The 14,537-nt window shown below is 42.5% G+C and overlaps 2 protein-coding genes across 11 annotated transcripts in view; one reads left to right on the top strand and one right to left on the bottom strand.

The window, feature by feature from the left end:
• LOC139755954 (uncharacterized) overlaps nt 1-14,537 on the top strand; it is a 209,941-nt gene that overhangs the window by 20,295 nt on the left and 175,109 nt on the right. For 6 of the 10 annotated variants that reach the window (XM_071674764.1, XM_071674767.1, XM_071674770.1 and 3 more), the window contains exon 2: nt 10,505-10,728. In XM_071674764.1, the coding sequence (XP_071530865.1) occupies nt 10,505-10,728 (224 nt within the window). The remainder of the gene's footprint in view (nt 1-10,504; nt 10,729-14,537) is intronic. The other 4 variants (XM_071674771.1, XM_071674772.1, XM_071674766.1 and 1 more) reach the window with 1 other exon arrangement.
• Nucleotides 7,816-9,174, bottom strand: LOC139755955 (uncharacterized). Its single transcript, XM_071674775.1, has one exon. It carries the CDS (start codon nt 9,123-9,125, stop codon nt 7,860-7,862), a length of 1,266 nt encoding a protein of 421 aa, XP_071530876.1. The 5' UTR covers nt 9,126-9,174; the 3' UTR covers nt 7,816-7,859.

Genomic DNA, 14,537 nt, shown 5'->3' with positions numbered 1-14,537 from the left:
AGTTCAGATGTTTATAAAAATATTAGAATCAGACTACGTAGAACAGGCTTCCTAAAACGATGATTTGATCCCAGAATGTTGGGAAACATTAGAACTTGCCTAACAGCCAGCAGAGATTTTGTAAATCTAACCTATCCTCACGGGGCTGAGATTTATTAAGTATTTATAATTATAGATGCTACAACTAAAATTCCACCCCCTGTATTAAGTTTATAGGTTTTGAGAGAGTGGAAGTAGTACCATTTTTGCCAAAATGTATCGATTGTCATTTCAGTGTACTTAATATGCAGTGTAGTAGATAAAGTTTTGTTCTTTTGAAGGAGATACAGCTTTAAGTATCCAGTGGATGGCACCATGTTTGACAAGGTTTGAGATGGAATTCTCCAAAGATTGGAATGTATATGGCTATTATTACTTCACACCTTTAGTTTGGGCTTGTTTGTTCCCCAACATAGATTCCAGGCTGGGGCATGATGGTACATGCTGTAATTCATGCTAGCCATAGGGAGACAGCGGTCCTAAAAATAATTTGTGACAATTGTGCTTTTGTGTGCAGCTCTTTGCAAATTTCCAGTCCTGTGAGCAGCTGATGATATCCACAGGTATATCTCTATATTTTGTCTGTAAAATGATCTTGTTCAGGAAATCAATATCTTCAATATCTATAATTGGTAAACATCAGCTGTAAAAGAAATTTTTTTACTGACCTTAAGGAATCAAATTACTGCGTGAAGGGATCATAGTTGATGTACATGGTCAACTTTTCACAGGTCTGGTAATTTGTTTAGGCAGAAACAATTTTACAGCAGAAAATGAAATGAGTTAGAATAATTAAGTGAAAATGGTGAGACATTCGACATGATGAAAGGTATGAAGTGAGAGAAAATGGAGGAAGAAGTAGTGGTTGTCAAAAGACAAAATGGTAGAAAAGAAAGGAAGAAGTAGTTTGTATCATAATGTTCACCTTTACCAAAATTAAGTGGAAACATTGGTAAAGAGAGGGAAAAGGAAGATAAAAAAGTATGTGATTTGAAGATTAAAGATGGATCAGGTGTAGTAAGTTATGGCATAGATTGTGGTATGAATGAGTGTAAAGGAAAATAACAGTAGTAGACCAACAGTAATCAAACTGAGTGAGGGAAAGGTAAAATTGAAAATAATTGTTAGAGCCAACAGATTCAAGGAAGATCCTAAGTTTAAGGAATATTGGAACTTGCAGATGTGACAAAGTAATAGGAGATACTTCAGAAAAGGAGAGGGTGGATGATGGATAACCAAGGTGAAACTGTAAATGTAGGTAAAGAAAGAAGGAATAACAAAGTATGTGCAATATTCAGAGAAATTAAAGATTAGGGTACCATGGATTATGATTTAGCTGTTAATATAAAAGGACCAAAAATATGAGAACTAGAAGAAATGATAGAGGGAAGCAGAACCTTACAGTGTCTAAATGAAACACAAATGAAAATAAGAAAGGTTAGCCTCGGTAAATATACACTTACATTAGAGAGTGTGAGAGTACTTGAGGATAGAAAGGCGAGTAAATGATGAAACTGTGAAGAATGTGTGAAATCATAAGTCTAAAGCATATGTAAAATGCGTGCAAGGATTGTATGGAAGTGAAGAGAGTAATGTTGGAATGAATATAAAGATGATTTATTCTACATGTTGATAAATGACAGAGAAAGAGGAACAGAAGGAAAGTAGAAATTGAAGTGAATATTGAGGGATCAAAAGATAGCTTTTTGATTATTCAAGGGGACATCATTGGGGATGTAGGTTTTATAGAGAGACAGAATAAATGCCTGTTACACATGACAACTCTTGTTGGATGTGAGAGGATGAGGCTGCCTTTGTTTCCTGGTGCTACCTCATGAAGGCAAGCCAGTATGAACATGCACATGTGTATATGTGTTTTTATTATTATTATACTTGATTGCTATTTCCTCCGTCAGCGAGCTAGTGCCAGGAAGCAGATGAAGAATGGCACATCCACTCTTATATACACACACACACACACACACACATATATATATATATATATATATATATATATATATATATATATATATATATATATATATATATATATGTATGTATGTATATATATATATATATATATATATATATATATATATATATATATATATATATATATATATTGGTGAATAAGAGCAAGGTTATTAGGTACAGTAGGGTTGAGGGTCAAGTCAATTGGGAGGTGAGTTTGAATGGAGAAAAACTGGAGGAAGTGAAGTGTTTTAGATATCTGGGAGTGGATCTGGCAGCGGATGGAACCATGGAAGCGGAAGTGGATCATAGGGTGGGGGAGGGGGCGAAAATTCTGGGGGCCTTGAAGAATGTGTGGAAGTCGAGAACATTATCTCGGAAAGCAAAAATGGGTATGTTTGAAGGAATAGTGGTTCCAACAATGTTGTATGGTTGCGAGGCGTGGGCTATGGATAGAGTTGTGCGCAGGAGGATGGATGTGCTGGAAATGAGATGTTTGAGGACAATGTGTGGTGTGAGGTGGTTTGATCGAGTGAGTAACGTAAGGGTAAGAGAGATGTGTGGAAATAAAAAGAGCGTGGTTGAGAGAGCAGAAGAGGGTGTTTTGAAGTGGTTTGGGCACATGGAGAGAATGAGTGAGGAAAGATTGACCAAGAGGATATATGTGTCGGAGGTGGAGGGAACGAGGAGAAGAGGGAGACCAAATTGGAGGTGGAAAGATGGAGTGAAAAAGATTTTGTGTGATCGGGGCCTGAACATGCAGGAGGGTGAAAGGAGGGCAAGGAATAGAGTGAATTGGAGCGATGTGGTATACCGGGGTTGACGTGCTGTCAGTGGATTGAATCAAGGCATGTGAAGCGTCTGGGGTAAACCATGGAAAGCTGTGTAGGTATGTATATTTGCGTGTGTGGACGTATGTATATACATGTGTATGGGGGGGGGTTGGGCCATTTCTTTCGTCTGTTTCCTTGCGCTACCTCGCAAACGCGGGAGACAGCGACAAAGTATAAAAAAAAAAAAAAAATATATATATATTGGTGCATATGTACCTGGGCATGAGAAGAAAGATCATGAGAGGCAAGTGTTTTGGGAGCAGCTGAATGAGTGTGTTAATGGTTTTGATGCACAAGACTGGGTTATAGTGATGGGTGATTTGAATGCAAAGGTGAGTAATGTGGCAGTTGAGGGAATAATTGGTATACATGGGGTGTTCAGTGTTGTAAGTGGAAATGGTGAAGAGCTTGTAGATTTATGTGCTGAAAAAGGACTGGTGATTGGGAATACCTGGTTTAAAAAGCGAGATATACATAAGTACATGTATATAAGTAGGAGAGATGGCCAGAGAGCATTATTGGATTGTGTTAATTGATAGGCGCACGAAAGAGAGACTTTTGGATGTTAATGTGCTGAGAGGTGCAACTGGAGGATGTCTGATCATTATCTTGTGGAGGCTAAGGTGAAGATTTGTATGGGTTTTCAGAAAAGAAGAGTGAATGTTGGTGTGAAGAGGGTGGTGAGAGTAAGTGAGCTTGGGAAGGAGACTTGTGTGAGGAAGTACCAGGAGAGTACGCAAATATACATACCTACACAGCTTTCCATGGTTTACCCCAGACGCTTCACGTGCCCTGATTCAATCCACTGACAGCACGTCAACCCCGGTATACTACATCGATCCAATTCACTCTATTCCTTGCCCTCCTTTCACCCTCCTGCATGTTCAGGCCCCGATCACACAAAATCTTTTTCACTCCATCTTTCCACCTCCAATTTGGTCTCCCACTTCTCCTCGTTCCCTCCACCTCCGACACATATATCCTCTTGGTCAATCTTTCCTCACTCATTCTCTCCATGTGCCCAAACCATTTCAAAACACACTCTTCTGCTCTCTCAACCACACTCTTTTTATTTCCACACATCTCTCTTACCCTTACGTTACTCGATCAAACCACCTCACACCACACATTGTCCTCAAACATCTCATTTCCAGCACATCCATCCTCCTGCGCACAGCTCTATCCATAGCCCACGCCTCACAACCATACAACATTGTTGGAACCACTATTCCTTCAAACATACCCATTTTTGCTTTCCGAGATAATGTTCTCGACTTCCACACATTCTTCCACACATTCTCGTATCCTTTCATTACTTACCTGGTCAAACCATCTCACACCACATATTGTCCTCAAACATCTTGTTTCCAGCACATCCACCCTCCTCCGCATAAACTCTTATCTATAGCCCACGCCTCACAACCATATAACATTGTCGGAACCACTACTTCTTCAAACATGCCCATTTTTGCTTTGAGATAATATTCTCACCTTCTACACATCTTTCAACGCTCCCAGAACTTTCGCCCCCTCCCCCACCCTATGACTCACTTCATCTTCCATGGTTCAATCTGCTGCTAAATCCACTTTCAGATATCTAAAACACTTCACTTCCTCCAGTTTTTCTCCATTTAAACTTACCTCCCAATTAATGAAGTACATGAGACTTACCGTAGGTTAGTTGAAATGTGCTTCGAATTTTATGAAGCAAATCACCTCTGCCAGAATGGAGCTTTCACATGAGATACGCTTTGCCGCTTCACGCCACCAGACTTTAAAGAGTACGACCAACCACATGAAAGTAACTGAACATTTTGCACTGCTAGAAATATTTAAGCCACAAGATGCTACAGAGCGTAGGGTGTGAGAGGTGGGCATGTGAAAGCTCCCTTCTAGTAGAGGTGATTTGCTTCACAAAATTCGAAGCGCATTTCAACTGACCTACGGTAAGTTTTGTGTACTTCATTAATTTTACGTCAGCAAATCACACCTCTGCTAGAGGTCGCTTTCCCATGAGGTTTTGAAGCCATGTGGGTGTCGTACTGTAGACATGCAGAGAGGAGAAATGATACAAGCAGTAACCAACTGCAATATAGTAAGAAATTTATGTAGCCATGGACCAGGTGACAAGAGACAACATCTCCTATGCAAACAAAATGAACAGACTATTGAAGGACAGCATCTTGGAAAGGATCATGACTCGGGACAATCTCCTTGTCATAAAACTTGGCAAAAGTGGCAGCCCTGGACCACCCAGCCCTTACCATGATGTGTCCAATCGGTAGAGCCATGGCTTTGGCTTTCGATGCAGCTGCAGGCCGAACACTGCCCGATGAATACTGGCTGGAGTCTATGCCCGACAGAGAAAGCACTTCGAATCCACCTTGCAACAGTGTCCCTCGTTACATGCTTGTGGGGCTTGATAAAACTTAGGAGTAACTTCCCATTCTCCTGATGTGCAGAATTTCTGAACTCCTCTGTCCTAGCAATATACATTGTCAGAGTTTCACACACACACACACAATCTAATGTCAGTAGAATATGCCTTAAAGGTCACAAACCGCACATTGGACTTTGGCCTGCACTGTTTAATAGTTTCCCCTAACCAAACACAAACAGAAGCCTGCCCAAAACTAATATTCTTCAGCAACAAACAATGCAAAGTTTGTATTCCGGCAGCCTGCGTAAGTGTCATCAACATCACAAGCTTCAGTGTTAAATCCTATAAAGAGAGGGAGGACAAAGGATCCATGGCACGCAGATGCTGTAGCACCTGCTGAACATCCCAAGTTCTTGTATACCTAGGGACAGACAGCCGCAAGTTAAAAACTCCCTTTAAGAACCTGGTGACAAGAGGATGGCTGCCCGCACTGCAACCATCCACAGTAATCCCCAGGGAGGAGAGTGCACCCTTGGCAGTGTTGATTGAAGTATAACTAACACCTCTGTGGAAAGTGACACAGAAAAATCACAATATTAGTTACAGTGGGAGCAAAGGGATCAATGTTCCGGCTACCACAAAACTGTAACCACCTGTTAATATGTGGCTGGTACTGCCTCGCAATCGCAGGTCTCCAGGAGGCAAGGATGATGTCCGTACCTGCCTGAGAAATGCCCCTGTCTCGCAGACGTTGCTGGATAAGAGGCAAGCCATCAGTCGGGTGTGTCGGAGAATGGGGTGTTCCTCCTCCGTTGATGGGTGATGCTAGACATGTGCCCCCTTCGGAATCAGCTGTGGTTCCTTAACCAGCAAAGTGAGTAGAGTCCCCATCCGGGGCTGGGACGGCCAGAGAGGCAGTACCATCCACCCCTTCGCTGACTCTGCTCGAATTTTCTTTAGGCACCTGGGAATCGGCGCAAAGGGTGGGAAAAGGTAGAGTAGTTCAAACTGATACCGGCAGATAGAAAAGGCATCAAAATGTTCTGTATCTGGGTCAGGTTTCCAGGAGCAGAAACGAGTCACTTGAGCATTCAGTCTAGAAGCAAAGAGATCAACGCGTTGAACCCCAAATACTTCAGAGAGGTCCCTAAAGAGTTCTTCATTCAATTTCTGCTCATGCCTGTCATTGAATGTCTGAGATGCAGCATCTGCCATGAGATTGACTTTACCTGGTACATGAGAGCAGGTAAGCCAGATATCATTCACCACACACCACTCCCAAAAGTCACGGCAAATGTCATTACACAGTGAGGACCGTGTGCCGCCCATTTCATTGACATAGGTCACTGCCATTGTGTTATCTCAAAACACCCGAACATGTCGTCCTTTGAGATGAGATGCAAATGAGCGCACTACTAGGGAGATGGCTTTGAGTTCCTTTGCATTAATGTGCAAGGCAGATTCTGATAATGACCATCTCCCACTAACTTGTTGATTGAGGTGGCCACTCCAACCTAAATTTGATGCATCAGTATACAGATCCAATTCTGTACCCTTCCGAAAAATCTGTCTGGTTTGCAATGCAATGTGAGATACCCACCAAAGCAAGTCCAATCTCATCTCATGAGTGACCACCATCCACTTGTCAAAGTTACCTTTCGCGACTCTTAACGCAGCAATCTTAGCACATTCTAACCGCCTGTAATGCAGGCTCCCCATCTCTGCTGCTGGAACAGCTGCAACTAATAGCCCAACAACTCTTGCCACATTCCGAATTTTGGCTCTGTCACTATGTAACAATTCCTCACAGCATTGTAGTATCTTGTGTATCCTACGATCAGGTAATGTTACTGTCATAGTCTCAAAATCTATAATGTTCCCCAAATACTCCAAGCGGTTAGTGGGGACCAAGACAGATTTGCTTTCGTTAATACAGAAACCAAACTTCTTGAGCAAGTCAACAGTGGCACGCTCACTCTCACAACATCCATCAAAAGTGCAGTGACAAATAAGAGTATCATCAATGAAACTCGTGATATGTCCCTTCTCTCTAAGTACAGCAAAAACAGGTTTCATCAATTTAGTGAACAGACGGGGACCATCCGCAACCCCATTAGGGAGACGTGTGAATTGATAAATTTTTCCTTGCCACTTGAAACACAGAAAGTGTTGTTGCTCCTCAGCTATCTGAACAGAATAGTAGGCATGCCACAAATCGACAGAGGCCATGAAGACACCGCTGTTAACAAGACGAATTGCCTGCTCAAAATTTTCCATCTTGAAGTGTTTGTACTCTAAAGATTTATTAAATTTTTCCAAGTTAAGGATCATCCTAAACCCACCATCCTTCTTCTGTCTCAAGAAAATAGGGGAAAGAATCTGCCCCTCCTGTCTCAGGGTCTCCTTGATAACCCCTAGACTCAAAAGCTGTACAATTTCCTGGCAAACAATTTCCTTTACCTCGACATTAAACACATACTCAACTTCTTCAGCAAATAAAGGACCAGTGTTAGCAACATCAATAGCTAAATGGCAATGCTGAACAATATCTAAAATATTTGGATCACTGGTAATAGCATGCCACTCATGTACAAAATAGTGAAGTCTGCCAGCTTGAAAAGGATGACTCACCTCAGTTACTGCCGGGGATTGTGACCCCGGCCTCGGGAGTTTTTTGTCTCAGGACCCTGCTGTGAGAAGGATTGCTGGTGCTCACTCCGGGGACCATGCGTGCGTTGGCCATATGGATGAAACCTGGCCATAAAACCCCTGTATGGCAGTCTCCCAGAAGAGCCCCTAAACTTGCCAGGACCAAACTTCGAGGTAGAGAGCGGTTTCCTTGGAGCAATCTTACTCCTTAACTTTTCAGACTCCTCAATTTGCTTGGCTGAGAGTGAGACATCATCCCCAAACAGATGATGAGTCATGGGCACCTTGTCGGAACAGAGGTGAGCATACTTGTGGTTAATTTTGTGCTTGATGATGAACCGGCGAGCCAGATTATTCTTGTGATTAGCATGACCCAGGAGTGCCAGGGCACCATTAAGCATGCCCACTTCCTGGGCAACATCTGGTTGGCTAGTCTGGGCGATCTTGTCAAGCACTGTGAGTGACTTAGTCAAAATTGTGGCAGCCGTAATAATGTCTTTCCCAACATCCTTCAAACGGAAGTCTGCCTTCTTGGCATCAGTCTTCAGTGCATCTAAAACTTGCAAGTTGCAATCCATGGGTGCTAAGGCATGACAGTTATCTGGCCTCTTGGCTGCAGCATCCTCCAAAATCTCCTTATACTCCTCTCGCAAGCCGTGAGCAGATACATGGTTAACCATATTGGCAACATGCTGGTCAATGCCATCAGACACCTCATCCACAGGACCGTAAGCCCTGGCGCACTGCAGGAGAACACTGTCAGGCCGCCCGTCATTCTGAGAGACACAATCATCACTGGAAAGGTAATGCTCAGCTGGAGTAAAGCCCGAAAGACCCGTGGGCGAGCGCGAGGGAGGCACCACCTGGCTAGAAAGGCCAATGTTTACATCGGCGGCCGCCACGGTGTCATCAGCCCCCCGACTGGGGCCTAAGTTCCTTTCCTCCTTCAATTTCTCCACATCACCACGTAAAGCAGCCAAAGTGTCCATCACCATGTTCCAGGGTGGCGCAGATGCCTCATCCCGTGAGGTAGAAGGCAAGGAACGTGTGTGCTGGGAAGCAGTGTCACTGCCATCACCAGTGACGTGACCGTGGGGCCTATTGTTACCGCCCTGAAGAGCCTCCCGCTGAGAAGGGCTGCTCCTGGAGCTAGTCATATGCGAGGAGCCTTTCCTAACATGCCTGGCATGTTCAGAATCGCCCTCCTTACTCGACCTCCGTATGCTGGTGGAACTGCCTGGGACATCCGACATGGTGGTGGAGATAGCAAGGCGGCGGTGCAGGTCAGTGTGAGAGTCGTCGACTCCACAAGTGCATCAACAACGCACTTCCCTTCCCGCTCCTAAACGGATCACGGAAGGTGTTGCAGCCAGCCCCAAACTGGGTCACAGGCTGTAGCAAAGCCTTTCCGCTCCAGAGGGATCATGGGAAGAAGGCTGCCAAGCTTGCAGCTGCAGAAAACCGTCTGGACGGCGCGAAGGAAGCACAGCAATTGGTGGCATGAAGCGGCAAAGCATATCTCATGGGAAAGCGACCTCTAGCAGAGGTGTGATTTGCTGACGTAAAATTAAGAAATTACTGGAAAAGTAGAAGAAAAGGTATACAGATTTTTGGATTTGAAAGAAAGGTGTGATGAGTTGACAGGAGAGGATGATAAAATTGGTCAACAGTATGTGGAGTCGTAAGGAAAGCTGATGGAAGCCAAAATGTTTCCCTAGAGAGCAGAATTTTTGAGAGGACAAGCAGAGGAATAAGTGAATGATTTAGATTTAGAATTAGGGTAAGGCTTGAATGCCTCATATTCACCAGTTAATTTTGTTGATAAAGAAGTGAGATAAAAAAGTAGAAGAGATCGAATCATTAGGGTGGTGTTATGTACAGATAAAAGTGTAATTCACGAGGGTTGAAGAAATAATAAATGTTTTGAGAGAATTTGGTAAGGTATTCCAAAGGATATTGAAGGAGATTGTAATGAATAGTTGAATGGTTGTGTTTGAGAGGGGAAATGTAGGAGTTTCAGAAGTGGATGAAAGAGAAAGCTGAAAGCTTAGAGAAGATGGCAGATTTGATTCTCTAATATAAAAGTAATGAAAGTAGGCAAGTGGCTATAGCGTTGAGGAACACCTTTGTGGTAAGACCACAGTTATACAAATGTGGAGTGTTCTTAACTGTAGAAATTTTCAGCTTATCCCTATTTATGACTGACGTGTTGGAATATGACAACAATGGAAGACAGTGCAAACAATGATTGAAGCCCTTGTTTTAGTTCGGTTGTGGAGTGAGAAGTTACAGAAAAGTAACTGAAGCAGTGTTCTGTTGTGGCATTGCTTGGGGAAGTATGACTGAGGTTTATACAATGGAAGTGAAGAGAAAGCTGGCAAAATTAGAGTGAGCTAGAGAGACATTATTAAGCATTATGTGTTTGGCAATGATGTTTGTAGCTAGCATGTAGATGCAGTGATATGCAGAGACAGATGTATAGAGATGTAGCATAGTGGACATTGAGAATTATCACATTGGATGTAGATAGATGTAGAGATATTTCTAACTGCTGAGGCACTTTAGTGAAGAAGTTGCACTTTTCTTGCTCCATTTAATTTGTTAAAGAGTATTAAGAAAAAAAATTTTTCAGGCAGGATGGGGGTGATGAGGGCTGGCTTAGCAGTAGTTTTATTGGCTCTGCTGGTTGGTGCAGAGCATTTGGATGAAGAAAGCCTGCAATCCCTGGAAAGTTCTGTGACCAAGGAGGACATTTCAGATGATGCAGAATTGATTGGCGAAACCAAAAAAGTGAAATTGGGTTTACAGAAAACAGGGTTAAAAGAATTTGAGGACCATGCAGAGATGAACTTGCAGGTTAGTGTTTGTGTGTGTATATGTTTGTCTTTGATATACCTCGATACACCTTTGACTTTACTATGTATGCCACTTTTTGTATATTGCATGGATTGACAATTGAATGCTGTTTACTTGTTGCAAGTATATCTTTCTTTGTCTAATGTACACAGTAGAGAAATAAGTGCTATCTTCCTCAGTTACTTTGTAGACATGTTCATTAACTTTTTTACTCGGAGAATTATTTCATAATTCAAGAATTGTGAAAATGAACAGTTTTATTACAGTTGAACTTCGTAATTTCTTGTATTTGAAGTAGAGTGGTCATATATGTCTGAAATGTAAGGGATTTTCTTTATTTTGACCACAGTTCCATTAGCCTGGCTTAAACACAAGTGAAACCATTTTTGCATTAAAGCTTATATATTACAGTTTTGCAGTATATTTTTTTTCTTTAGGAAATTGGTATATGATCTGCGGTTAGCTAGTAGTTGTAAAAGGTAATCAGAAAGAGACTTGAATCACCTCCAGAGAATGATGTGAATTTTTAGTCAGCCAAGACTATATCCATGACTGCCTTTTTGCATCTTCTAGCAAGGAATGAGATTGTGTTAGTAATTCAGAAGGTACTAGCAACCATAGATTGAGACATGGAATTTGTAATTTGAAAATGCTATAAAGTAAGAAAGTAAATTTTAGATTGATGTGGGAAAACTGAAAGGTGATGGAAAGATGGGTGATTATTGATGCCTGTGCACCTGGTCATGAGAAGAAAGATTATGAAAGGCAAGTGTTTTTAGGGCAGCTTAGTGAGTGTGTCAGTAGCTTTGATGCATGAGACCAGGGTATAGTGATCGGTGATTTAAATTTGAAGGTGAATAATGTGGCAGTTGAGGGTATAATTGATGTACATGGGGTACTAGTCACTGTTATGAATGGATATGGTGAAGAGCTTGTGGATTTGTGCTGGAAAGAGACTGGTGATTGGGAATACCTGGTTTAAAAAGAGATGTACATAAGTATACATATGTGAGTAGAAGAGATGGTCAAGGGGCATTATTAGATTGTGCTGATAGGCATGTAAAGAGAAACTTGTGGATGTTAATGTGCTTAGAGGGGCAGCTGATGGTATGTCATATCACTATCTTGTGGAGGCGAAGGTGAAGATTTATAGAGGTTTCAAAAAAATTAGAGAAAATATAGGGAGAAGAGAGTGGTGAGAGTAAGTGAGCTTGGAAAGGAAACTTGTGTGAGAAGTACTAAGAGAGATAGAGTGTAGAATGGCAAAAGGTAAGAGCAAATGACGTGGGGGAGTGGGTGAGGAATGGGATGTACTAAGAGAAGCAGTGATAGCGTGTTCAAAAGGTGCATGTGGCATGAGAAAGGTGGGATTTGGGCAGATTAAAAGGGAAGTGAGTGGTGGGATGAAGAAGTAAAGTTGTTAGTGAAAGAGAAAAGTGGGGTGTTTGGATGATACTTAAAAGGAAGGAGTGCAAATGCATAAGAGATGTATGAAAGAAAGGTGCAGGAGGTCAAGAGGAAGGTGCAAGGGATGAAAAGAGGGCAAATGAGAGTTGGGGTGAGACTATCATTATACTTTATGGAGAATAGATAGATGCTTTGGAAAGAGGTAGATAACGTGCATGAGACATGAGAACAAATGGGAACATTGATGAAGGGGGCAAGGGGGATTGTGATAACAGTTAGTGATGGAGTGAGTATTTTGAAGGGTTGTTGAATGTGTTTGATGATAGAATAACAGATGTAGGGTGCTTTGGTCGGGGTAGTGTGCAGAGTGAGAGGGTCAGGGAGAATGGTTTGGTTAAGAAAGAAGAGGTAGTGAAATCTTCATGGAGGATGAAATCTGGCAAAGCCACCTTGTTGGACATTGTCTACCACAAAGCTTTCACTACCTCTTCTCTCTTAACCAGACCATTCTCCCTGACCCTCTCTCTTTGCACACCACCCCAACCAGCACACTCTACATCTGCCACTCTTATCATCAAACACATTCAACAAACCTTGAAAATACTCGGTGGGCTTGGATGGTATTGCAGTTGAATTTATTAAGAAAGGGGGTGACTGTGTTGTTGATTGGTTGGTAAATATATTCAGTGTATGTATGGATCATGGTAAGGTGCCTGAGGATTGGTGGACTGCATGCATAGTGCCATTGTACAAAGGCAAAGGGAATAAAGGTGAGTGTTCAAACTACAGAGGCATAAGTTTGTTGAGTATTCATGGGAAATTGTATGGGATGGTATTAATTGAGAGGATGAAGGCATGTACAAAGTGTCAGATTGGGGAGGAGCAGTGTGGTTTCAGAAGTGGTTGAGGATGTGTGGATCAGGTGTTTGCTTTGAAGAATGTGAGAAATACTTGGAAAAGGATGGATTTGTATGTAGCATTGATGGGTCTGGAGAGGGCATATGATAGGGTTGATAGGGATGCTTTGTGGAAGGTCTTAAGAGTATAAGGTGGGGAGTTCAATCTGCTAGAAGCAGTAAAATATTTTTACCAAGGATGTAAGGCATGTGTATGAGTAGGAAGAGGGGAGATTGATTGGTTTCCAGTGTGTATTGGTTTGTGACGGGGGGGTGATGTCCCCATGGTTTTTTTTTTTTTTTTTTTTTTTTTTTTTTTTGCCGCTGTCTCCCGCATTTGCGAGGTAGCGCAAGGAAACAGACGAAAGAAATAGCCCAACCCACCCCCATACACATGTATATACATACGTCCACACACGCAAAATATACATACCTACACAGCTTTCCATGGTTTACCCCAGACGCTTCACATGCCCTGATTCAATCCACTGACAGCACGTCAACCCCGGTATACCACATCGCTCCAATTCACTCTATTCCTTGCCCTCCTTTCACCCTCCTGCATGTTCAGGCCCCGATCACACAAAATCTTTTTCACTCCATCTTTCCACCTCCAATTTGGTCTCCCTCTTCTCCTCGTTCCCTCCACCTCCGACACATATATCCTCTTGGTCAATCTTTCCTCACTCATTCTCTCCATGTGCCCAAACCATTTCAAAACACCCTCTTCTGCTCTCTCAACCACGCTCTTTTTATTTCCACACATCTCTCTTACCCTTATGTTACTTACTCGATCAAACCACCTCACACCACATATTGTCCTCAAACATCTCATTTCCAGCACATCCATCCTCCTGCGCACCACTCTATCCATAGCCCACGCCTCACAACCATACAACATTGTTGGAACCACTATTCCTTCAAACATACCCATTTTTGCTTTCCGAGATAATGTTCTCGACTTCCACACATTCTTCAAGGCTCCCAGAATTTTCGCCCCCTCCCCCATCCTATGATCCACTTCCGCTTCCATGGTTCCATCCGCTGCCAGATCCACTCCCAGATATCTAAAACACTTTACTTCCTCCAGTTTTTCTCCATTCAAACTCACCTCCCAATTGACTTGACCCTCAACCCTACTGTACCTAATAACCTTGCTCTTATTCACATTTACTCTTAACTTTCTTCTTTCACACACTTTACCAAACTCAGTCACCAGCTTCTGCAGTTTCTCACATGAATCCGCCACCAGCGCTGTATCATCAGCGAACAACAACTGACTCGCTTCCCAAGCTCTCTCATCCCCAACAGACTTCATACTTGCCCCTCTTTCCAAAACTCTTGCATTCACCTCCCTAACAACCCCATCCATAAACAAATTAAACAACCATGGAGACATCACACACCCCTGCCGCAAACCTACATTCACTGAGGACCAATCACTTTCCTCTCTTCCTACACGTACACATGCCTTACATCCTCGATAAAAACTTTTCACTGCTTCTA

Source organism: Panulirus ornatus, chromosome 20, assembly GCF_036320965.1.
Source record: "Panulirus ornatus isolate Po-2019 chromosome 20, ASM3632096v1, whole genome shotgun sequence".
In the NCBI taxonomy this organism is placed as follows: Eukaryota; Metazoa; Arthropoda; class Malacostraca; order Decapoda; family Palinuridae; genus Panulirus; species Panulirus ornatus.
This window is presented reverse-complemented; position numbering and strand designations above follow the sequence as displayed.

Excerpts from the sequence above, each read along its gene's own strand:
- LOC139755955 (XM_071674775.1), bottom strand. The coding sequence starts at position 9,125 with ATGTCGGATGTCCCAGGCAGTTCCACCAGCATACGGAGGTCGAGTAAG.